At 36.6% G+C, this 27,427-nt stretch overlaps 1 protein-coding gene across 1 annotated transcript; it reads right to left on the minus strand.

The window, feature by feature from the left end:
• Positions 1 to 3,363: 3,363 nt before the first annotated feature.
• skor1b (SKI family transcriptional corepressor 1b) lies at positions 3,364 to 12,649 on the minus strand. Its single transcript, XM_063004668.1, has 7 exons — positions 10,946 to 12,649; positions 9,044 to 9,146; positions 8,830 to 8,946; positions 8,652 to 8,723; positions 6,191 to 6,265; positions 6,028 to 6,102; positions 3,364 to 3,461 (listed from the first exon to the last, which is right to left on the minus strand). Exons 1-7 carry the CDS (start codon positions 12,647 to 12,649, stop codon positions 3,364 to 3,366), a joined length of 2,244 nt encoding a protein of 747 aa, XP_062860738.1.
• Between the last annotated feature and the right edge of the window lie 14,778 nt (positions 12,650 to 27,427).

The following is a 27,427-nucleotide window of genomic DNA, read 5'->3' on the forward strand; positions in this document are numbered from 1 at the left end:
CTACAGAGTAGGTATTATTTGGGTGGTGGATCATTCTCAGCACTGCAGTGACACTGACATGGTGGTGGTGTGTTAGTGTGTGTTGTGCTGGTATGAGTGGATCAGACACAGCCATGCTGATGAAGTTTTTAAACAACTCACTGTCACTGCTGGACTGAGAATAGTCCACCAACCAAAAATATCCAGCCAACAGCGCCCCGTGGGCATCGTCCTGTGACCACTGATAAAGGTCTAGAAGATGACCAACTCAAACAGCAGCAACACATCTACAAGGTGAACCAACTGGTTAGGAGTGTTTAATAGAGTGGACAGTGAGTGGACACGGTATTTAAAAACTCCAGCAGCGCTGCTGTGTCTGATCCACTCATACCAGCACAACACACACTAACACACCACCACCATGTCAGTGTCACTGCAGTGCTGAGAATGATCCACCACCCAAATAATCCCTACTCTGTGGTGGTCATGTGGGGGTCCTGACCACTAAAGAACAAGGTGAAAGCAGGTAAAAAGTATGCAGAGAAACTGATAGACTACAGTCAGTAATTGTAGAAACAAAAGTGGTTTGTTTGTTTGTTTATTAGGATTTTAACGTCATGTTTTACATTTTGGTTACATTCATGACAGGAATGGTAGTTACTCATTACACAAGGTTCATCAGTTCACAAGGTTATATCGAACACAGTCATGGACAATTTAGTATCTCCAATTCACCTTACTTGCATGTCTTTGGACTGTGGGAGGAAACAGGAGCACCCGGAGGAAACCCACGCAGACACGGGGAGAACATGCAAGCCCCACACAGAAAGGACCCGGACCGCCCCACCTGGGGATCGAACCCAGAACCTTTTTGCTGTGAGGTGACAGTGCTACCCACTTAGCCACCGTGCTGCCCATATGGTAAGTGAAGCAGATAAACTGGACAGTAAGTGTATAAACAAGGAGGTGGTTTTAATGTTATGGCTTTAAAACTGTGGTGGTCTGTGGTGGCCAGTGCTCTTTTCTTTGTAGTAGTGTGCTGGGGTGAGGGTGCTCGCACAACAGACACAAACTGAATAAATAAACTCATCAAGAAGGCCAGCTCTATAATTGGGTCCAAACAGAATTCAGTTCAGCAGGTAGCAGAGTTAAAAATGCTCACAAGACTCGTGTGTTAACTCGATAATCACAAATCGTTCACACCCACTTCATGCCCTTAAGGTGTTTCGACAGAGCACCTTTAGTCATAGACTGATTCCTCCTAGATGCAGGACTGAATGCTAGAGGAAGTCTTTCCTAACAGCTGCAATTACTATTCAATAATATATAATATTTTATAATTAATACCTACCATTATTTTATGCTATGCATAAATTTTTTAGCTTGTTTTTTATACTGTCAGTGGATGTTGTAAGAAATTGTATCTATCATCTCTCTGCACACCATTATTAAAGCAGTCTATCCCATTGAGGATATGTACTATATCTAAATAAGGAGATAAACTGCTTAAATCCAGGTTTGCAAAATTTGTAGTCACATGTCTAAGAAACGCAAGTGCTGGGCTGCTTATACAAAGTATTAAATAAACAATGTGAATGCTTTTTTTAAATAAGACATTTCAATTTTTAATTTATAATTAAATAAAAAAAACTCTAAAACATGTTTTTTCCTTGTTGTTACTGATGTACATTGTTGGGTAAAAAGCCGATTACATCCATCATGTGTGCAAAGGGGGTTTTGAAGTCAAGGGGTTTAAAACATCTGACCAATGTGCACAGTTTATGACCATGTCTAAACTCTCAATATGAGAATGTTTTGTGTTGGACCTATTCTTGTATTAATGTGAGTAGTTAGCAAAAAGATTTGAAGGGGTGGATTGAAGGCAAGTCAGTAAGGTAGCATGATTTAACTAAGATTAACTATATGTCTGTTTTGTAAGAGCCTTTCTTTATGAAACAGTAACTTTTGACAGGTATATGAGATAACAGCAGTGAACCAAGCAGATGCTCATATGTAGCTGAACCAGCTACCTTCCTATTGACTGTTTAGACACACTTGTTAACATTAAATGAGTTTGAAATCCTGTCAGTCATTCATTTTTGCTTAATTTACTGTAATAGTCATACACCGATAAGGAATAACATTATGACCACCTTCCTAATATTGTGTTGGTTCCCCTTTTGCTGCCAAAACAGCCCTGACCCATTGAAGCATGGACCCCACTAGACCCCTGAAGGTGTGCTGTGGTATCTGGCACCAAGATGTTTGCACCTGTTGTAAGGTTGTTAACTTCTTCAGTAATTTGAGCTACAGTAGCTCGTCTGTTGGTCTTCACTCCCCACGTGCATCAATGAGCCTTGGCCGCCCATGACCCTGTCGCCGGTTTACCACTGTTCCTTTGTTGGACCGCTTTTGATAGATGCTGACCACTTCAGACCGGGAACACCCCACGAGAGCTGCAGTTTTGGAGATGCTCTGACCCAGTCGTCTAGCCATCACAATTTGGCCCTTGTCAAACTCACTCAAATCCTTACGCTTGCCCATTTTTCCTGCTTCTAACACATCAAGTTTGAGGATTAAATGTTCACTTGCTGCCTAATATATCCCACCCACTAACAGGTGCCCAATCAAAAACTATAATGTCTGTGCAGAAATGTTCAATAATAATAAAAATGTACTTCAAATGTTTAATTCCTCTATGCATGTTAGAAACATTCTATAACATAGATTTCCTCCTAAATTCTTTCTAATAGAAAATCCTCACAGTGTATAATCAGAGAAATGCTAATGAACTTCATCGTTATCTAAGGTCACAATAATGTCACCCTTTCAAAAGAAGATTAATTTAATACATATTTCAGGTATCAGTCTTGCCATCAGGGTGTCCTATTTAAAGTGCTTCACATGAATATTTTACACAGTTTACATGTCAGAACAAACAACAATGATGGACAACATGGATTAAATAAAGCTGTTCAAAATAAATTAATAAATAAATAAAATATCATAGCATCTAAGTGCCCTAATTTTCACAAACAAAAGGATCACAAGATCGAGTATCACAAGATAGGAATTATATTACATATTATATGCATTGCACAAAGCCACCTAATACAAGTACTGTATATTCTAAAACAGATCAACAGATCATTGTTCAATGAAACGTCAAATAAGCTAGATTTGATATAAATTATCCAGTACATATAATAATTCGTTTACTGTATTAAGTTATTATTACAGTCTAGCTAGTGCACTCTTCCAGACACTGTTTCTCATTTCAGGTGGATAACTTAAGATCTGTTGTTGTTCTGTGAGTGCTGATTTATCGGTACAGTAATGTCTATATCCACAGTAGTATTGTTCGTGAAGGACAAGCCGTAGACATCAGGGTGGTAGTAGCGGAGGCTTGAAGGTACACGTTCCGGAGCAATGGCGAGGGGTCAGCATCTTACATGAGAAATGATGCAGTGCGTCGTGAGCTTCTGGGAAAAAAGGGGATAGATCGGTTAAACAACAAAGGTTATGAAGACATGTTATCAGTTATCATCTGTTTCTCTGCATGCTTTGTTAGCCCCCTTTCATGCTGTTCTTCAATGGTCAGGACCCCCACAGGACCACTACAGAACAGGTATTATTTGGGTGGTGGATCATTCTCAGCACTGAAGTGACACTGACATGGTAGTGGTGTGTTAGTGTGTGTTGTGCTGGTATGAGTGGATAAAACACAGCAGCGCTGATGGAGTTTTTAAACACCTCATTGTCACTGCTAGACTGAGAATAGTCCACCAACCAAAAACATCCAGCCAACAGCGGCTCGTGTGCAGCGTCCTGTGACCACTGATGAAGATCTCAAAGATGACCGACTCAAACAGCATCAATAGGTAAACGATCGTCTCTGACTTTACATCTACAAGGTGGACCAACTAGGTAAGAGTGTCTAATAGAGTGGACAGTGAGTGGACACGGTATTTAAAAACTCCATCAGCGCTGCTGTGTCTGATCCACTCATACCAGCACAACACACACTAACACACCACCACCATGTCAGTGCCACTGCAGTGCTGAGAATGATCCACCACCTTAATAATATCTGCTCTGAGGTGGTCCTGACCATTAAAGAACAGGGACAAAACAGTCCAAACAGGTATGTAGAGAAACAGATGGACTACAGTCAGTAATTGTAGAACTACAAAGTGCTCCTATATTGTATGTGGAGCGGATATAATGGACAGTGAGTGTAGAAACAAGGAGGTGGTTTTAATGTTATGGCTGATCAGTGTATATCAGCATCATTCCCACTTGCCATACCGTTATGGCCAGCAGGGGGCACGGAGGCGCAGATGACTGATAGTGCCGGTTTCTTTAATCAGGCAGTCTCTGAGCCTTATCAAACATTAATTAGCTGCACCTGGGGGAGACATTTAAATACCGGGTTCGTTTGGCACCTGATTGTGTTGTGTTTGTTTCTAACACATGTATGCTCTATAATTTTATGGATAGCATTGCAGACCTGTCATATTATGAAATTTAAACAACTGAGAGTTACTGGAATTAAGAATAATTGTGATTTTTTTTTAGATAGAACTTAAACCCCTGTTGTAATCCAGAAAGCTGTGTAATACATGTAAATGTATTTAATTGTAACATGTAACAAAGTGAATAACTTCTGTTTAAACCAAGGATAAATAAATGTATTAAAACTAATTACTTACTGACATGTTTAAATAAGACGTTTTATAATAAGCACAAATTTAGAGCAAAATTGTAAATTTTGGCAACAACGGGGCATTTCTCCAATCCTCTGACTTATTTCTCTCTCTCTCTCTCTCTCTCTCTCTCTCTCTCTCTCTCTCTCTCTCTCTCTCACACACACACACACACACACACACACACAAACTATTTCATCTATAATTAGAATAAGATAAGATAAGATTCCTTTATTGAAGAACTACAAAGTGCTTCTGGAAATTCGAGTGTTACAGTTGCTCCAGTACAGTGTAAGTACAGTAAATAGAGTAAATAATATAGAGTAGAATAAAATAAACATAAGAAAATTATAAAAAATATTAGCTATGAGATGCAATTACTATTGTACAACAGTATGGCAATTACAACTATATAATAAAACACTATACACCGATCAACCATAACATTAAAACCACCTCCTTGTTTCTACACTCACTGTCCATTTTATCAGCTCCACTTACCATATAGAAGCACTTTGTAGTTCTACAATTACTGACTGTAGTCCATCTGTTTCTCTGCATGTTTTGCCCCCTTTCATGCTGTTCTAGGTCTAGATGATGACCAACTCAAACAGCAGCAATAGATGAGCGATCGTCTCTGACTTTACATCTACAAGTTGGACCAACTTGGTAGGAGTGTCTAATAGAGTGGGCAGTGAGTGGACACTGTTTAAAAACTCCAGCAGCGCTGCTGTGTCTTATCCACTCATACCAGCACAACACACACTAACACACCACCACCATGCCAGTGTCACTTCAATGCTAAGAATGATCCACCACCCAAATAATACCTGCTCTGTGCGGGTCCTGACCATTGAAGTACAGGGTGAAAGGGGGCTAACAAAGCATATAGAGAAACAAATAGACTACAGTCAGTAATCGTAGAACTACAAAGTGCTTCTAAATGGTAAGTGGAGTATATTCTATATGTAAATATATACATGTGTGTATAATGAAATGTAGAGTCCAGTGTTGGGAAAAGGGTGGGGGTGGGGATCTTGAGTTATTTTATGGGGGGCTGGCTTGTCAGTGTGAGATTGATGAATGATGAATCTTAATAAATTAATCTATCCCTGCATCTATTATTAGGGTAATAATTAAGAAATCCTATTCTTAGTTATCATACCCCAAACCTATCTGTCTGAAGTTTACTCAGCTCTACTAGAACTGGGTGCTAATGGCATATATAAACATGGTGGGTTTTATATAAGAAGGATGGTTATTTAGAAAACATTTTAGGACCTGAAATCTGTTAGGCTCTGGAAAGATGTTAGGTTACATGGCATAGAAACTGAAAACTCACCTCGAACAATCTGCAGTTGCTGGACCATTTCCTCTCGATATGAAAGTTCCCTTTTCATTTGGTCTTGAAAATTGTCTAAGGAACAATCAATACCCTAAATTTTTGTTTATATATAATTTAAGCACAACAGAAATTCCAGTACTATTAGCATATGATAAAATACCTTTTAGACTTTGGAATTCTCTTTCTAACTTTTTTCTCAGCTCCATTTGTTCCACAAGCTGTTTCTGGAGCTCTTCTGTTGAAAACAAGGATAACAAAGTTAACAGCACATTATTGGAATATAATAGGTAATATAATCTTCAAGTGAATATAAAGGATCCTAAATTTGTTTTAAAAATAAATCACCATAAAATAAAATCTGGCTTACAAATAAAACATTTAAATGGAAGTAAAATGCTTCAATTTGTGGCATAATAAAATGTTCCTTAATCTACACCTGTGCTTTTAAATTGGGTCCCAGGAACTCGCATCGGGGTTTTATTTCATTTATTATTATTATATTAATTTAATAAAGTTATATTATATTTTTAATAAAGGTTAATAAACAAGTAAAAGTGCTGCTTATATGATTAAAGATGCTCAGATCTTGTAACACAGTGTAACGGATTTGGGTTTTGTGGGTAGTTTTGGAAAGAAAAGGGTCACATTTACCAAGGTTATTTACCAATTGTACCTACAGTACATTGTACTACAATATTTAAATAGATGATTTATGCTCTTAATACATAGATTTCAATCTGTAAAGGTTCTGTATTTTTGTGCTGTATATAGTAGTACCTTGCTGCAAAATCAGTAATTAACTTACATAAATTGTATCAAGCATTTATTGTTTGGTCAACTCGATCATACTTTTTTTTTTTTTTACTGTATTTCTAATAAATATAGATAGAAAGATAATAAATGATGCTACAACATTTACTTAATACATTTAGCATTTATCAACATCTGTATTATAAATGTAATTGATTAATTTAATTCATTTTACTGTATTTTTACCGCTTTAAGCACACTGCTAGTGCACAAAATTTACATGACATTTATTTGGCTAAAAACATTTGTTAGTTTAAGTCTGAATTTCTTGTAAAGCATCTATAATTGCTGGGACTGCTGCTGTAAATTATCTGTAAATTATAAACCAGCAAATAATCAATGTTTTAAATTAATTAAGTAGTTAATTCTGATTTATTATTTAATAAATAATAAATATTATTTTACAATATTTACTGTGTATGGATAAAATGACACATTTAGCTTAGTCTGTTTATAAAGGGACAAGTGCTGCATATTATATCAACATTAGTCTTAAAATGCTCATTTGCAAATTTGAAAAATAAATAAATAAAATCTGTGTATAGAAACTCCATATTCGAACAGCCACTAATCAATATGATATTGCTGTAGGACAATAATTCAGTTAAAATTTTATGGGTCTCTGTATTATTTAGACCTAAACAGTTGGCTTCATCACATAGCAGTTGTGTGTCTTCTAACAATTGTTTAAAAATATAATTACAGACCATGAATTAAAGCATTCCATAATTCATATGAATATTGAAATACATAATACGGTTTATATATTTTAAAATGTATTTTATTATTATGCCTTCGTGCATAACCTATTATCCTAAAAGAAAAACATTGTGGTATGCTAAGTAACATTTGAAGAATAATGTAAAGAATGTGATTAAATGAATGTAAAGGAAATCTAATGATATACATTTTATATATATATATATATATATATATATATATATATATATATATATATATATATATATATATGTATAATATTGAAAGACATGTCTGAGCTACAACATGGATCTTTTAACTGACACTTGTAAATAGTGTGTCTATGTCATTTTCTTTAGTATTATTTAGGTCTACCCAATAAGCTTCATCACACAGCAGCTGTGTGTCTTCTAACAATTATTTCAAAAATATGTAATTACAGACCATGAATTAAAGCATTCCATAATTCATATTAATTAGGAACTAATGATTATGAATATTGAAATACATAATAAGGGTTATATATTTCTTTTTTTTATTATGCCTTCGTGCATAGCCTATTATCCTATAAGAAAAACCTTGTGGTATGCTAAGTAACATTTGAAGCATAATATAAAGAATGTGATTAAAATTAATGTGAAGGAAATTACATTGTCTTAGCTACATGTCTTAGCTACAACATGGATCTTTTAACTGACACTTGTAATAATGTGTCTATGTCATTTTTTTTCGTATTATTTAGGCCTATACAATAAGCTTCATCACACAGCAATTATTTCAAAAATGTGTAATTACAGACCATGAATTAAAGCATTCCATAATTCATATTAATTAGAAATACATAATACGGGTTATATATTTTGCCTTTGTGCATAACCTATTATCCTATAAGAAAAAGCTTGTGGTATGCTAAGTAATATTTGAAGAACAAGGTAAAGCATGTAATTAAAATGAATGTAAAGGAAATCTAATGATATTAGGCGTACTTGTATTGAATGTGTTTTCAGGAAATTAAAAAACATATTAATATGCACACAACACTATATTATGTAAGAATGAATTTTACTGATGTAAACTATATAAATGCATAAACATTATTAATAGTTTCTCACCTTTTGCCATGTTTTCGATGTTTTTTCCTATTAGTGACGCTCGGCCTGTTTTACTCCGCATTGCTTCTATATCTAAACACATTTGTGAAAAAAACTAGTAAGATTATGAAGCTTTTCTTTGAGAATATGAACATTTATAACAGATTATTTATAAGCGATAATGACGCTGTGAACGCACCTTCACTAGGTTCTCTCGTGCCACCGTCAGACAGGCGCGCGTGCTCGTGCTCGTGCAGGGGTTTCGGCGTTATTTCCTCCACTGTGGACGAGGGTTCTTCCTCGTGAGCGTCTTTAACTGTGCACAAATAAAAAGAACTATTAAATCATTGCTAAATTTTAATATTTATATAGTTTTAAAACGAGTGCTGAAATAAAGCACGAGATGAGGGTACCAGTAGCGCTGCAGTCACGAGGATCGCGCTGGTAAGAAGCTGTGGTGCTGAAACACGGCGCGTTCATCTGATATCCAGATTCGTCCCTTTCATGTACATACACCTGTAAAATTAACCAGGTAATTAGTACCAATTATCCTCAATTTCACCTTCCTACACCTCTCTCGAGCCTGCATAAGAGAGTTTTTTAATAGTCCCAATAGCAAACCCAGTCTGGACTATTAAAGCCCAGTTCCAGATTTGAAAAACAATCATGAGCACTAAAGAAAGGTCGTATAATTAATTTGCTAATTGAAGCAATTACGCGTCTGCTCTTATTCTCAGCAGATATGTTCTATTAGCATCACAAAAAACCATTAAACATAAAACGTAGTGTAAAATGTAGTGAGGTGTTGGGTAGGGATGGATACTTTACTTATCCCAATAGCATTATACAGCAATGAAAGTACACATTATAAAAAAATAAATGCGAAATAACAAAAAAACTGTGTACAAATAACAGTACAGATACAGAAACTGAACATACACAACCCCAACAATAAAGGTCTTCAAGGTCTACATGTAATTTACATATACTGGATAGATGTAGCAACTCAACACCACAATTGAGGTTGCATGAATGGATGAGTGAATGAATAAATAAACAAAACAAATGTGCAAATGTGTAAATATGTAAATGGATGAATTTGCAGAAAGATGCACTTTCAAGTATACAGTTTAAACAGATTCTTTAAATAAATTATCATAGTCTCATAATATGCAGGATTAATACCTTGGTTGTGTTTTGCTTGTAAATATATTAATTTAGCAATTATTAAAATATATAAACTAATTGATTTACTTTCACTAACCCTAGCATCCTTGTCAGGGTGTTGGTGGGTCTGACTCAATAACTGGACACTTACACATTACTCACTCACACATCTTCTGCATGTTTTTGGAAGATGAAAGGAAACCAGACGATCCGGAGGAAAGCTACTCGGACACAGGAGAAACTAATTGCTACCCTTTACACAGACAGTCGGGGATTAAACCCATGTCCACATGACTCACACTGCTCACTATATTTTCGAATTTGTACTTTATTTCCATTTAAACAAACTATATCACATCAACACGATTGTGTCATTTCTGCCACTTAAAATACAGCATACAACTTTCCTTTTTTATTGTTTTCCACATCTGTTCCACATCTGTTCTAGGGTCTAGCATAAAAAATTGACTGGTCAGTTTGTCTAAATCGATGCTTATTTTATGATGTGGCTGTATAGTCAACAGGGTCAATATTTGTTATAGCATGATATACTTTTAACTGGTCTTGGCACTGATTTTATTTGTCATACATTAATTCAATCTTCAGTAACAGATTCATTCTGATCAGGTTTACTGCAGCACTACATGATGATTGACTGGATATAAATGAATATGATGACCAGACATGGAATGGCAGTGTAGCTGGGACCAGGAGTGGAAAAGACTACTGCTGACCCAAGCTAGAAAACACCCTGCCAATCCATGTCTGGTCATCATTCATTCATATCCAGTGGTGATTTAAAGTAGCCAATCAACATACATGTAGTAGTGCCGTGTATGTAGGTGAGGGTTGGTCCAGGACCCAGATGTGCACCACAAACACTCCCTTCTTGACTCAGTAATTTTACTAACCCCCTTATTTGATCAGATATTACTGAAAACACTTGGGGCAAAGCAGGAATGTCAGTCTATTACAGGGTCACTTTCAAGCATCCAATAGATCTTTTGTGAGGTAAGGACTAAATCTATGCCCCTATGTTGAATGGTGGTAGTTGGGCCACCATATGGGATGCACTGAAGTTGTGGTGAGCAAATGAATAGACAATGGGTCAGGTGAGTTGCTTTTATGCAGTGAAGTTGATTACTCACTTCAAATCGTGCTGTGGGTTTGCTGCTCTCTATTAATGGTTTCTGCTTCTCCCCATCACTCGTGTGCGTTATATGCGGATCGTTTATAGTTCTGCTGTTGTTCTCTGCTTGACCCTTCGCCGTCAACCCTGATGGACTGTGGTGATGGTCGTCCACTGAGAGCTGCAGGCATTCTTCATCTTCATGCGCTTTGTGAGATTCGACGTCGACATCTGGATCCTCTGCGCTGTCATCCACATCTGGAGATGCCGATCTGTAACTGGAGCTCTCGCTCAGAAAGTCCGGGGACAAGTACCCAGGTCTTGCTCCCGGAAACGGACCTCTGTTGCCATACAGCTTTGCTATACTTTCACTGTCTTTGACTACAGGTCTGAAGGCTGATACATAGGGTTTTCTGGGCAAGCTTTCCACCTGCCTGGTCTCGTCCCCGGATTTGTCCTCGTCGTTACGGCTGGACTGGGTGCTCGAGCAGCGATCGGTCTCGATTACGCTGTCCTTTGGTGTGTTTGAGGTCCTCTCGGTTGTCTCAGATGTGTCAAACTCGTGCTGCCGGGCGCAAATGACTTCAGAAGGAGGTTTAGGGGGTGCGTGATGGTACGGAGGCATGGGGAGACCACCTGCTGTAGGCCAAAACATTGGGAATGACGGGTATGCGCTGTCCTTTGCGCCTGGCCAGAACACACCAGGCAGGCTCGGTTTGGTCTGATCTCCAACAACACTGTCGTCTTTCTTCTGACACAGTCCAAAAGCCTGAAAGCCATACGGATGAGGGAAAAGAGGCGGAGGTATCTTTTGGAGCATGCCAAAACTTTTGCTAGGTACAGGGATTACGGGGTAGCTGCGAATGCCAGTGGGCATGGGCACACCGGGTCTGTCGTCATTACACCGAAGGGTTTTCTGTGGCACCTCAGACATGTTACCCTGGGCTCGGCTGACAGGACCTGATGATTTCAACGGTGATGAGCTTTCAGACCCACTGCCGGGCAGAGTTCTTTTTCGGCTGCCCCCGTTAAACATGGCTTTGACGTCCTCCCACGCGTGGATCACGTCGTCTGATGAGTTTTTATCAGACAGTTTGAGGTGCCTTCTCCACGAGTTAAAGTTGGCCGCATCCGGCTGCGTGTATTTGGACTCAGGTGTGCGGTGAGAATGGAAGATGAACTTGTTTGGTGAGAAGTACATATTACAGAAGGAGCACTTGATACACTTCGCTCTTGAGCTGTTATACCTGGCTGGGATGAAGTTGCCCCGGCTGCCCCATGCGCACTCGTGTGAAACGTCAAACGCGAAATTTTCGGGCAGTTTGGGAGGGTTGTGCTCGCCCAAAAAAGACTTGCAGAGGCGCTCAGCTTCGCGCTTGGTGATCATGCCGCACCGACGGGACGAGATGGGCATGGCACCGGCGCGCCTCAGGATCTCCAGCTGCACCGGCGTGCACTGCACACACGTGATGCCCAGTGCCACCCGTCGGTTGTGGATTTCGTTGTAACTATAGTTCTTTAGGAGTGTGTTGGAAATCTGAGCCAGACACAGTCGCTCCTGGCCATCGATGACCAACGAAACTATGGGTATTCCGTACAGAGAAGACTCGCTGACTTGGTTGGGTTTGAGCGTGGTGCCAGTGTAGGACTGCAGGTCCTGCTTGGAATTGGGTGAACAGGTGGAATCTCTTCCAGCCGAGAGCTGGCTCGAAATAGATTCCATTCCTGGAAATCTGCACACAACCAAACACTTGTTACAAAACAGAAATGTTCCAAACGCGAAGAAATTTACGCATTAACTTGAAAGGAACGCTAATCATTCAAAAGACCATACATTTAAGAGAATAATCACAGATTAACCACCCTTAATCCTTATACAGTTTATATGGAATACTTTTTTTATTTTATCAAATAAATTTAGTGAAGACAAAGCTTACAAAGTACATGGTTATCTTAAAATAAAGAATATGATTAAATAAAAATAGAAATAAGGAAAATATGAATAATCTAAATTAATATAATTGTATTAAATCAAGTGTTTAAATAATTAAAGCAATTTTAGAACCTAACTGTAGAACTTTTGTTTGTTAAAAATATCTGTTTGGCCCTGGAAAGGTTATTAATTTGTAATCCGTACTTTTTGGATTCTGATCACAGGTTATTACAAATTGACGCTCCAACCTTATTCACCACTTGACTATTACACACATATCTATTATACTAAATAATACAAATTTTAAGATTGATATTACAACATCTTTTTGGTTGCAGGCTGCTAAAATGCCTATACATACAGCTACTTATAATAATAATAATGATAATAATAATAATAATAATAATAATAATAATAATAATAATAAATAATAATAATAATATAACAAATAATTTTTATTGTAACAAATAATTTTAATTATTTTAAAATAATAATAATAAATAATAATAATAATAATATAACAAATAATTGTAATTATTTTAAAATAATAATAATAATAATAAATAATAATACATAATAATACATAACAATACATGATAATAATAATAATAATAATAATAATAATATAACAAATAACTTTAATTGTAACAAATAATTTTAATTATAACAAATAATTGTAATTATTTTAAAATAATAATAAAAACACGAAAAACAATCAATTAACCCGAACATTAACAAATTATAGCCTGTAGCAGCTTATTCGAATGGCGTTCAGAACTCATCAACAACTCACGAGGACTCCTGCAGGCTTCATTAATTCATAGAAAATGAATCTGAGCAAGATTATCCTCTTAATTGGTCTCAATTAACTCTTTTTATTTATTAAAATGTATTCGTTCTGTCGTGGCTATTGTGTCAAATAACATTTCACTTATGTTTTTGTTTAGATATTGAAAATTATTATTTCAAATCATGACATGCACTGGTATAGGAGACCTTCCAAAGCTGTTTAATTATAATAATTATTTTTTAATCATGGTTTAAGATATGTGAAATCAGCAAAACTACGATTTTGGAATACTGTCCTATAGATTTCTTGTTTTGCGCCAATAAAACAGACGCATCTATCAATTAGATTATTAGAAAATTGTTAATAAACTAATTTGGGCAAATGTAAGACATACATATTATGCAAATTAATTAATAAAACAAGACATTATTAGAAATATAAAATATCATTTAATTGTGTGATAAAAGCAATACATCTTACCTTATTTAAAGATAAAAAAGCACTAAGTTTTAGACCTCAGCCACGTCCTTAAGTAATATTTTTTTATTGTTTAACCTTCAGACTTGATTTGTTTCCTCCTCGTCTGGTTGATGGTGTAGGTTGTGCGCTTGCATGGGAGAGGTTCGGTGCAGGCGGACTCTGCGCTGTTATGAGAGTGCACGCTTCGGCATGCTGCTCTCTGCGCCTGTAGTGCAGTCCGTCCAGCGCACTGACCGCTCCGAGAGTGTGCAGTTCTGAGATGGAGTGACAGCTAAACTAATGGTGGAACACTCCCACTTAGCGCCAAGTATTTACATGAACCATCCGCCTCCGGGACCAATGAAAGCAAGCGACGCTGCGGCTGTCACCACTCACACAGGCCCGCAGACGCTAAAGCTTCAACCACGTGATCTCTTCGCCCTACCACACGAAAGGAATGTGTGTGTGTGTGTGTGTACACGTGTGTGTGTGTGTGTGTGGGGGGGGGGGTGTTAGATGTTTAATTGAAGTCTAAATATTTGTCTTTAGCTTACTCACTTTTGGCAATTGCTTTGTTTATGAAACGTATTCTTGTAAAAACTGATATTCACATTTGCAATGGACCATTCCATTTTAGTGTCTATAATATATTATATATATACACTATATATTTACTGCTAACCATTTTCTCTAACTATCATGGACTGAGAATTGTTTGTGTTAATGTTCCCTAGTGAAACACATGCACTTAAGTGTATTTAAAGTATACTGAGATTTGTCTAAGTATACTATAAATAAACTAGCATATGTCTGTTCTTATTATAAACATGTTAAATATGTATTATTGTCATACTTTAATCAAATGATTGCAAGTACACTTTAATCAAAAAGTATACTTTTAATAAACACACTACCATGAACTATACGTTTAGTTAAATTTAAGTTTCATTAAGTTTAATATACTTCGCAAATTCTTGTTTTCAAATAGATCTTTGGTATATTTTTGCAAAGTATGTTAACCAAGTGTATTTTTCACAAGATTCACATCTCTATAGCATTATGTTGCACAGTTTCTGCTCTACTTGTCACTTTTACACACTTGTTCACTTTAATTGCTTCTATTGCTTCTATTTTTTAAATTATATTTTACATTTTTCTAATTTTCTACATTTTTACATTTTAAAAACATTTCTATATTTTTTGTATAATATATATTTTGACTATTTGTACGATTTTGTAACTAATGTGGCTGAGCAGTCACTAAAGCATTTCACTGCCAGTTGTACTGTGTATGACTATGTATGTATAATGTGACAAATAAACCTTGATTTGATTTGATTTTTGATTACTTATTGGTACAATAGTAAAACACTTTTACTTTTACTTTACTGATGCTGTAATTATACTTGCAAAAAATCACCACATTAGTATTCAATCAGTGTACCTATACGGAGTTTAAATAGTAAACTGTATAAATTGCATTAGATAAAGGAAGTGGAAATATATTTTTAGTCTAAAGTAAATATATTTGAAGTCTATTAATTTTTTATCAATTTACTTTAAGTGTACTTGGAATACTGATGTGATTAAATGTGCTTTAATTTCACTTTAAGTGAATGTGAAACATGGAGTTAAATACACATGCTGTTAAGTTTAGTACAGTTTAGTACACTTACTACAATTAAAGTTGAGCTTTTGTATTATTCTTGTACAGCTAAAGTATAATAAGTACAAAATATATAGTTGTTCCATTTTAGCACTTTTAAGTGTATTGATCATTAGTATGAAAATAATACACTTTAGTGTGCTGTGTGCTGTTGAAGATTAAGTATACTTTTTTCACCAGGGTTGTTAATAAAATTGGTTTTTAATAAAATTGGCTGTTTTATGTAATAAAAAATAGGTCCTAACTGTTATGGAATATTGAGTATATTGCAGTGGATTATAGGTCTACAGTTTATAGTAAATCTGAATTTTAATCATCTGTTTATCCAGTAAATGCTAATGTGCATAGAAGGGCATTCTGTGGAATAGTAAAACCAAGCTGTTATTTTAGATGTCAGAATGTTTTTCTTCGTAAAGGCTTCTAGTTTTTCTTGAATTTTGTTTTGATGCTAAATAAATAGGCAGCCACATGAGTTCTAATGTACATACCCTACTACTGTATGTGATGTAACAATGAAGTGATGTGGGCATTACAGAGTGTTAATTATGTATTAGTAGGTGTATTTATAGACACACAACACTGTCATTCGAAGTTAAAAATTAGAATTGTTTTAAAATTTAAAATAAAAACAGAATAATTATTTTTTTTTACGAACAAATGTTCATAATCGTAATTTGTCTCTGTCATGCGTCGTTAATCAATAGATTAGAATATCTACTGTTTCAATTAAATGTGAACAAATGATAAATGAGACAAAGTAAAAAAGGCCACAATAAAGCGATCGCCTTAAGCTTTTCCATCTGCATTCGTTTAAGAATAAAACATTGTTATTAAAATGATGTGCGCCGCAGGCCTTGGTAAACGGACTCTGTCTCTAGAGGCGATTTGGGTCGGTGCGGTAAGGGGGCTCTGCTTTATAAACATATGGTCCGCTTCCCAGGGTTCAGCTGAACTTCCAGCAATGCTTTAAAGCTAGAGCTGGGACAGTGTAAGAACAGAGTATAATAAAAACACGGATCATAAGGTATGTGTCACAACAATTAAAGATTATTTAGTAGTAAAGGGTCAACGTGGTGAGCTCTCTAAAAATGATCATTTTGGGTCTTCAGATGGTTGGGTCAACACAACAAACATGGTGGGCTCTCTAAAAATGATCATTTTGCGTCTTCAGATGGTTGGGTCAACACAACACACATTAGGTTTGGGAAACGAACTAAAATTATAATTTTGGGTCTTCACATGGTTGGGTCAACACAACACACATGGTGGGTTCTCTAAAAATGATAATTTTGGGTCTTCAGATGGTTGAGTCAACACAACAAACATGGTGGGCTCTCTAAAAATGATCATTTTGTGTCTTCAGATGGTTGGGTCAACACAACACACATTAGGTTTGGGAAACGAACTAAAATTATAATTTTGGGTCTTCACATGGTTGGGTCAACACAACACACATGGTGGGTTCTCTAAAAATGATAATTTTGGGTCTTCAGATGGTTGGGTCAACACAACATACATTAGGTTTGGGAAACGGACTAAAAATTTTCATTTTGGGTCTTCAGATGGTTGGGTCAACAACACACATTAGGTTTGGGAAACGAACAAAAAATAATAATTTTGGGTCTTCAGATGGTTGGGTCAACACAACACACATTAGGTTTGGGAAACGAACTAAAAATAATAATTTTGGGTCTTCAGATGGTTGGGTCAACACAACACACATGGTGAGCTCTCTAAAAATTATAATTTTGGGTCTTCAGATGGTTGGGTCAGCACAACACACATTAGGTTTGGGAACCGAACTAAAAAGCAGAAATGATTACTGATTAAAACACCCATATAAACGTTAAGAACACATTCTTTATTTTTATTGTTGAATTATGTAAGTAATAAAATACATTTCTTTATTAAGTGCAAGGTAATATTCAACAATATAGTTGGGTTGATTGGTACTATAGCCTGATGACAATACAGCAAACCATACAATTATGAATGTTTAGGCTAAGGAGTATATATTTCTATTTATTAGGATTTTAACGTCATGTTTTACACACTTAACATTGCTACATTTATGACAGAAACGGTAGATACTGGTTACACAACATTCATCAGTTCACAAGTTTAATGTCAAACACAGTCACAGACAATTCACCTCACTTGCATGTCTTTGGACAGGGAGGACAGGGAGGAAACCCACGTAGATACTGGGAGAACATGCAAACTCCACACAGAAAGGACCCGGACGGCCCCCACCTGGGGATCAAACCCAGGACCTTTTTGCATTGAGGCAACAAATATATTTTTAAGGACAAATCATATTACCTAACATGTATATTGGATTTTAGAAAGTAGTCACTTTAACTGTTAGGCCTACCACTTTTTTTTTAAATACTTAATAGTGATATTCTCAGTTTACATGTTTTTATCCCAAAACTCCTAGTTTAAATGTTAAACCCAACCAAGAATGGTTAAAAGGACAGTGGAAGCCTATAGGGCTTTGAGGTATCAACAGAAAGGTTGAGAGTTCGAATCCCAGCTGTGCCATGCAGCCACTGCTGGGCCCTTGAGCAAGGTCCTTAACCCTCTCTGCTCCAGGGGTGCTGTGCACTGAGCATTCTATTCTATTCTATTCTTAATGCCATCAGGGTGCTACATGTTGGGTTATTTATGAGCACGCTTATTTTTGGGGTGTGAGCAAGAATTAATAAGCTATTACTAATTCTTCAAAAGTAAAATAGTCAGTATAACAGAGATATTCTAAGAAAGTAAAAAGTTAGTTGGTCCTGATAGTTGGCTCTGTTAGTTAGGGTTGTGTCCTGATCAGTTAGGCAGTTGTGTCTTTATTGCTTCTGCAATATTGATGATGGTACAGGGAGTAATCCGAGCCAGCGCCACGCTATTGACTTTCACAGACAGGAGACTTTCTTCTTCGCCAACAATAATTACCATTTTGGACTGTAATTATTCACCTCCTTTAAATTATTCAAGACTAAAGAGACTGGCACACTGGTATACTTGTTATTACACACGCGCTAAAGCACGAGTGCGTAAAGAGACAGAAACGGACACTTTGGTTACTGAAACTTAACATTCATGTCTCATAATTCTACAGTTTATTTATTACAAGGATTGTCTAAAATGACATATTGCTTATAAAGATAAAAGGACTGTGCATTAATAATGTTTTAAACAACAACCCATACAGTTCTTTATTAATTGCACCAATAAAACAAAAGACATTTGAATAGACATGCATGTTTGCGCAGCATCTAAAGGTAGATGTGTTCCACATTTGTCACTAAGATGTATATTAAAGTAAACAAAATAAACTTATAAATTTACGTTATAAACCTCGTCCCTTCTTTCTTTTTTAACAGGGATAAACAGTTTCATGTAAAGTATTATAAAACTCGTGTCTCTGTGACCTAGAATTCAAGTATCAGTGGTATGGGCTGATTTTTTATAGGAAAAAAAATAACTAAATGATAAAAATCTATAGTTTCATATCATGGAGCAATAATCTGTAAGCTTTAGATATAAAGATAAAAAGTAATTATGTATTTCCATGGTGGAAAGTGAATTTTTTTCTCTGCCATAAACATTACTGTCATTTCTAATCAGTTAATGAGTTAAAGATAATTGGTTGGATTGTAGCGTTTCGTTTTATGGGTAGAGGTGGTGGATCTGTCCATCCCAAAGGCTTCTGATCTTTGAATAAAAGTCTGTGTTGTGAAAACACTGATGTGTCCCGCTGATGGACATTGATGGACATATTGCATGTCAAATTATATATATATTATAATGAAATAAAGAAAAAGAGAAATACAGAAATTGGCTTCTTTAAGATATTACCATTCTTTAAATATTGCATTTCTGTTTGGTTTCTTTTAAGTTTTAATTTTCTTTAACTTTTAAGCAACATTATTATTAAAATTATTATTATTATTTATATTACTTTTTATATTATTAATTATTTTTGATTGGTATAAGAAAAAACTACACATGTAATAATTAATGTTTTAAACATAATTGTCAGGATTGTCGATGTGTGTCAGTGACACATCAGACTGCTCTTTGGGGTTACTCAATAAGAGGTGGTAACACTACTGACATTACCCAACACCACAATAATATCTCTGTATGTACACCCATAAATAAACAAATAAAATTTTTTCAGCTTAAACTGAAAATTTGCAGGTTTATACACCTATCTATACACCTAAGTTTTAATTTTGTTTAACTGTCAGCAACATTATTATTAAATTTAATAGTATTATAATTGTATATTATCAGTTGTTTTTGATTGTTAAAGGAAAGGAAAAACTAAATATGTCATAATTAATAAATAGTAAATAAATAAATAAATATACATGTTAATGTTAACATAATTGTCAGGATTGTCTATGTGTGTCAGTGACACATCAGACTGCTCTTTGGGGTTACTCAATAAGAGGTGGTAACACTACTGACATTACCCAACACCATAATAATATATTTGTAACTGTCAGCAACATTATTATTAAATTTAATATTATTGTAATTATATATTAACATTTGTTTTGTGATTGAAGGTAAAACTACACTAAACTAAACTCAAATTTTCCAAGTGGATGCACCTGTTTGGCATAAAAGTGATTTCTTGTTGTCTGGTCATTTGGTATTTTACCAAATTTTACGTGCATGTGATTTAATTATTGTTTTACCTGCTTGTAAAACCCAGTTTTTGCAGAAATACATGCAGCCAAAGATATATTTGTTTTGATTATTTGTCTTATGTAAAGCGTCTTTGAGTATCTTGAAAAGCGCTATATAAATAAAATGTATTATTATTATTATTATTAAATAAACTAGGACCCAGTGTGTTTCTTAGTGTATGCACTTTCCAAACAGTGGTTTAATAGCATGGGCTACACATTTACACATAGGACATTTAAACACTTACCTGTTTCAAAATCTAAGGTATAAAGTAGCAGATATTCAGGAGCAAGTCTATGATAAATGCATCTGTTTTACTGATTTTATAAACGTGGTATACTGAAAATCCCGTTTTAAAACGCCCCCCAAAGAAGTCCTATATGTATAAGTGCGTAATGAACATCTACACGCCTAAAACTGAAAGCTTTAAGTAACGCAGCTGTTAACAAATGTTTTTCGATGTCGCATTAGGACCATAAAAGCATGAAAGCAATACATTTCATTCTAGCAGCACAGCAATCGAGTCTGTATTGATCTCCAGCAGCTCTGCTCACTCGGTCCGCCTTTCGAAGCCTTTTTTTTGTTTCACCTGAAAATAGCATTTCGATTAGGTCCTTTATTAAAGAAAGATTGCTCCAAAAGAATCAGCTTGGTCGGAGAATTAAACGGTGACAATTTAATTAGTGGACATTGATAAAGGCGAGCTGGTAATAGGTGTTTGCAGGGCTGTTCCCAGTGTGTGCCCTTGTGCGCTAACCCTGTTCATACTGGTTAAACGAGACGAGGAGGAGAATGCTGCATCTGCAACCCGACAAATACACTTTCAGTGAGGGTGAATGGAGATCAAGTAGTCAATCACAGATCAACCGATACACTATTGAGTTGAAACCTGAGCACTAACCCTGCCATACAGTATTGCTGAATAATGCCTGGTTTAATAATGTTTTAATATCTTTATTGCCATTTGCTTCTATCACAATACTACAAACAGATAGATAGATAGATAGATAGATAGATAGATAGATAGATAGATAGATAGATAGATAGATAGATTTGCTACATTTACAAGGCTAAATTGACCCAAAGGTGTAACTTGAACATCTTTCCAACATGGTAGTTTATCTCATTTCACACATTTTACAATCATTAATTAAAGGTTTACTCAAATTATGTATTTAGATTTGCCCTACTACCTTGTGCTAAAAGTTCACCACCAGCTACACCTGCCAAGGTGTCTTAGAAAAGACGCCCTTTTATACCAGGCTGTGAGCTGTCTCTACAGAAGACACAGTCTTTGTAGAAGATGCTGCTCAAAAATGCTAATGGTGCTAATAATAAGTGAACACTGGCATTAGCATTATGCAGATGAGCTAAGCTAACCAGTCCCCAGCTACAGTACCAATCTTATAGACATTTTCTAACAGCACCTGATGCCTTGAATGGGAGAAAAAAAGCTATTCAATGCCTGGTTTAATAATGTTTTAATATCTTTATTGCCATTTGCTTCTATCACAATACCACAAACAGATAGATAGATAGATAGATAGATAGATAGATAGATAGATAGATAGATAGATAGATAGATAGATAGATAGATAGATAGATAGATAGATATACAGATATACAGATAGATAGATAGATAGATAGATAGATAGATAGATAGATATACAAATAGATAGATAGATAGATAGATAGATAGATAGATAGATAGATATACAGATAAATAGATAGATAGATAGATAGATTGATAGATAGATAGATAGATAGATAGATAGATAGATAGATAGATAGATATACAGATAGATAGATAGATAGATAGATAGATAGATAGATAGATAGATAGATAGATAGATAGATATACAGATAGATAGATAGATAGATAGATAGATAGATAGATAGATAGATAGATAGATAGATAGATAGATAGATAGATAGATAGATAGATATACAGATAGATAGATAGATAGATAGATAGATAGATAGATATACAGATAGATATATAGATAGATAGATAGATAGATAGATAGATAGATAGATAGATAGATAGATAGATAGATAGATAGATAGATAGATAGATTTGCTACATTTACAAGGCTAAATTGACCCAAAGGTGTAACTTGAACATCTTTCCAACATGGTAGTTTATCTCATTTCACACATTTTACAATCATTAATTAAAGGTTTACTCAAATTATGTATTTAGATTTGCCCTACTACCTTGTGCTAAAAGTTCACCACCAGCTACACCTGCCAAGGTGTCTTAGAAAAGACGCCCTTTTATACCAGGCTGTGAGCTGTCTCTACAGAAGACACAGTCTTTATAGAAGATGCTGCTCAAAAATGCTAATGGTGCTAATAATAAGTGAACACTGGCATTAGCATTACGCAGATGAGCTAAGCTAACCAGTCCCCAGCTACAGTACCGGTCTTATAGACATTTTCTAACAGCACCTGATGCCATGAATGGGAGAAAAAAAGCTATTCAGACGCGAAGTTGGGAGGTCATTATGTAGCTCGTCCTTACCTTTTTGCAAAAAAAGAGGGAAAGAAAAATCATTTAGTGGCCCTACATTAATCACAGGCTGCATATTAAAGCGTGATAATCACCTGAACACTCCATTAAAATAAAACTGCCAGCCCTGGGGAAATCTCACCTTACACTTTAATTGTTTTGAGGCTCTGATCAGCTTTTTAATCTAAGATTAATTTATGCATTTTTAAATAACTCTACATATGATTAATAAGCTTGAAAATTAAAAGTAGTCTGAAGCAATTATAACAAGTGGTTGGTCATCACCTCATTAGATGTTGGGAAGATGCAGTGTGTGTGTAAATGACAAGGAGAGAAATGCTGTAGAGTAAAAGACGGAGTAAAATATGCACATTTTAGTCATGTTTAGGAAGGTGGGTGTTACATCCACCCTGACACTGACCCCTATATGTTGGGTTCCTTCAGTTTACATGTTTTAAGTGTTTTCTTGCTGATCTTGATTATTGGTGTTCTGAAAGGTCAATAGAAACTTTTATTTATTTATTTATTTATTTATTTATTTATTTATTTATTTATTTATTTATTTATTTATTTATTTATTTATTTATTTATTTATTTATTTATTTATTTATTTATTTATTTATTTATTTATTTATTTATTTATTTATTCATTTAGTCTGCTTATTACTTGACCTTGATCAAGACCTGTACAACTAAGGGGTTAAGGGCCTTGCTCAAGGGTCCAACAGTGGCAGCCTGGCATGGGTGGGGTTTGAACAGGCAACCTTCTGCTTACCAGTCCAGTACCTTAACTGCTAGGCTGCAACTGCCAAACAACTACTTTATTCTGGTCAGGGTTGCTGTGGGTCTGGTGCTATTCAGAAACACTAGGCAAGCCAGAGATCCACCTTGGACATGGCCAAACAATCAAAGATAGGTGGAATGAAACTGGAGTACCAAAGGAATTCAACATACAGTAGACACAGGTGGAAACATGCACAACTAAACACATTCAGTGACCAGAGGAAAGGATCAAACCCAGGTCTGCCTGACTCATATTGATGTAAACCACCCCCTCTACCAACTGTGCCAAGCCCCCCCAAAAACACTTATAAAAAGCTTGAATAAAGGTCTACAATTAGTGCTACAACTCACGTTTGAGTCTACTAAGTTACTGTGTGAATCAACCCCAGGAATGCACCAATCCCGTTTTAGTATCAGATCCATACGTTTCTATCAAGCTGCATCATATGTAGATTTACACGATCAGCCATAACATTAAAACCATCTCATTGTTTCTACACTCACTGTCCATTTTATCAGCTCCACTTACCATATAGAAGCACTTTGTAGTTCTACAATTACTGACTGTAGTCCATTTATTTCTCTACATACATTTTTAGCCTGCTTTCACCCTGTTCTTCAATGGTCAGGACCCCCACAGGACCACCACACAGCAGGAATTATTTAGGTGGTGGATCATTCTCAGCACTGCAGTGACAATGACATGGTGCTGGTGTGTTAGTGTGTGTTGTGCTGGTATGAGTGGATCACACACAGCAGCACTGCTGTAGTTTTTAAATACAGTGTCCACTCACTGTCCACTCTACCTAGTTGGTCCACCTTGTAGATGTAAAGTCAGAGACGATCGCTCATCTATTGCTGCTGTTTGAGTTGGTCATCTTCTAGACCTTCATCAGTGGTCACAAGATGCTGCCCACGAGGCAATGTTGGCTGGATATTTTTGGTTGGTGGACTATTCTCCATACCAGCACAACACACACTAACACACCACCACCATGTCAGTGTCACTGCAGTGCTGAGAATGATCCACCACCCAAATAATACCTGCTCTGTGGTGGTCCTGGGAGAGTCCTGACCATTGAAGAACAGCTTGAAAAGGGGCTAACAAAGCATGTAGAGATACAGATGGACTACATTCAGTAATTGTAGAACTACAAAGTGCTTCTATATGGTCAGTGAGTGTAGAAACAAGGAGGTGGTTTTAATGTTATGGCTGATTGGTGTTTAGGTTTTTTTTTTTTTTTTTTTTTACAGTTAACTGTAATGAATGGATCTATATGTTTATTATGGTCCATTAAACGATACACCACCTCATGTAAGGCACAGGTGATTATAACAAATGGAAAAAAGGACTGTAGAGACTGGCAGGAGTAGAACGGTAGCTTAGAAGGTCAGTGAAATAATGGAGACTTTACAGATTTGCATACTAATAGTGTTATTCCCAAGATAGGACAACCTGGACCACTCTGTCTGCGAGCGATGGGCTTTTTAAGGTCTACAGCACCGGAGCTATCATTTTGGGAGCTGTGACTCTTTTTAAACTAATGGTGTCATTGGGTGACAGTAGTCGCCTTCCGAAACTACACAATCTGCCAAGATTGGAGCAAAGTCTTGGGGCTCTAGAACTTAATTTAAGTAGGTAGAAGACTTAAACAGAGTCTGTATGTGTATGTGCGAAGCTGAGAGGAAAATGTGGTAGATGGGATATTAAAAGGCCCACTGGAGGGCTGTAAAGAATGACTGTGTTGAGTTAAAGCAGGAGATTGTCCAACTTGCTAATGTGTAAACAAGACATCACTCCTCTCCTCTCCTGGCCTGATGTTTATCTTCCTCCTAAAAGCCACCCCTGGGTCTCTCTCTAACACTCACGCCACTTGCAGCGCGACTAGATGGCCACTTAATCTCAGCAAGCCAGTGAGTGTGAATTTCAGCGAGACCGAAGAACTGGGTGAATGATGAAGGTCACCATTAGGAAAGGTTGGTGTAGTGTGTGTTTTAATGTCACCGGAGTAAAAGAGATGTGCGAAACGATTGGGGAAGGGGGGGCTGTCGCGATGTTCGATCGTAGAGGGCGCAGGAACCCTTTTGTCACGGGCGGTGGCTCATCTGCCACCGTGGGCTCCTGTTCTCAGGAGAAATGCTGGGAACAAAAGTGCTAAAAGGCGGTGTGACAGTGAGGGCGAGCTGAAGAAGGAGGAGGCTACTGCATGCAACAACAACTGTCAATCATTTCTTAATAACAATCACACACACAAGATGTCTCACCCATTTAACCCATCCATCCTCATCTTAATGTAAAAACTAAACAATCATTTACATTTGAGACATTTAGCAGACGCAGTGACCATATACGATCTAAGCAGTAGAGGGTTAAGGGCCTTGCTCAAGAGCTCAACAGTGGCAATCAGGCAGATGCAGGGCTTGAACCTGCAACCTTGTGATCACTAGTCAAGTACCAAGAAGTTTCTAATTCTTCTAAAATTACATTTTTATTTTATTCATCCATTCATTAATTAATTTATATATTTATTTTTACTACCTGGAAACAATGGGCATGAGACAGGACTAACTAATGGGAGGGCAACCACCTACTTGTTTCTACACTCACTGTCCACTTTATCAGCTCCACTTACCATATAGAAGCACTTTGTAGTTCTACGATTACTGACTGTAGTCCATCTGTTTCTCTGCATGCTTTGTTACCCCCCTTTCATGCTGTTCTTCAATGGTCAGGACTTTCCCAGGACCACTACAGAGCAGGTATAATTTGGGTGGTGGATCATTCTCAGCACTGCAGTAACACTGACATGGTGGTGGTGTGTTGTGCTGGTATGAGTGGATAAGACACAGTAATGCTGATGGAGTTTTTAAACACCTCACTGTCACTGCTGGACTGAGAATAGTCCACCAACCAAAAATATCCAGCCAACAGCGCCCGTGGGCAGCGTCGTGTGACCACTGATGAAGGTCTAGAAGATGACCAACTCAAAGAGCAGCAATAGATGAGTGACCGTCTCTGACTTTACATCTACAGGGTGGACCAACTAGGCAGGAGTGTCTAATAGAGTGGACAGTCAGTGGACACAATATTTAAAAACTCCAGCAGTGTTGCTGTGTCTGATCCACTCATACCAGCACAACACACACTAACACACCACCACCATGTCAGTGTCACTGCAGTGCTGAGAATCATCCACCACCTAAATAATACCTGCTCTGTAGTGGTCCTGTGGGGGTCCTGACCATTGAAGAACAGGGTGAAAGCAGACACAAAATTATGTAGAGAAACAGATGGACTACAGTCAGTAATTGTAGAACTACAAAGTGCTTCTATATGGTAAGTGGAGCTGATAAAATGGACAGTGTGTGTAGAAACAAGGAGGTGGTTTATTTTTTTCCCCCTTTTTCTCCTACTTTAGCGCTTCCAATTTCTACCCGTCAATCATCCTCTCACTAATGCTGGTCCCTGCTCCTGATTGGGGAGGACGAGGCTGCTCCACGCCCCCTCCGACACGTGCACAGCAATCGAACATCTTATCACCTACACTTGACGAGTGCAGTGCAGTACAGCGCTGTGTACGGAGAGCCACACCCTCTACCGCACTCCTTTCCCATCTCTGTGCAGGCGCCACCAACCAGCCAGCAGAGGTCGTAATTGCACTA

This window comes from Trichomycterus rosablanca, chromosome 11, assembly GCF_030014385.1.
Source record: "Trichomycterus rosablanca isolate fTriRos1 chromosome 11, fTriRos1.hap1, whole genome shotgun sequence".
In the NCBI taxonomy this organism is placed as follows: domain Eukaryota; kingdom Metazoa; phylum Chordata; class Actinopteri; order Siluriformes; family Trichomycteridae; genus Trichomycterus; species Trichomycterus rosablanca.

Excerpts from the sequence above, each read along its gene's own strand:
- skor1b (XM_063004668.1), bottom strand. The coding sequence starts at position 12,649 with ATGGAATCTATTTCGAGCCAGCTCTCGGCTGGAAGAGATTCCACCTGT. Across the intron at positions 8,947-9,043 it reads TCGTGACTGCAGCGCTACTG|TTAAAGACGCTCACGAGGAA; the intron begins GTACCCTCATCT and ends ATTTGTGCACAG. Across the intron at positions 6,266-8,651 it reads CATCGAAAACATGGCAAAAG|AAGAGCTCCAGAAACAGCTT; the intron begins GTGAGAAACTAT and ends TGTTTTCAACAG.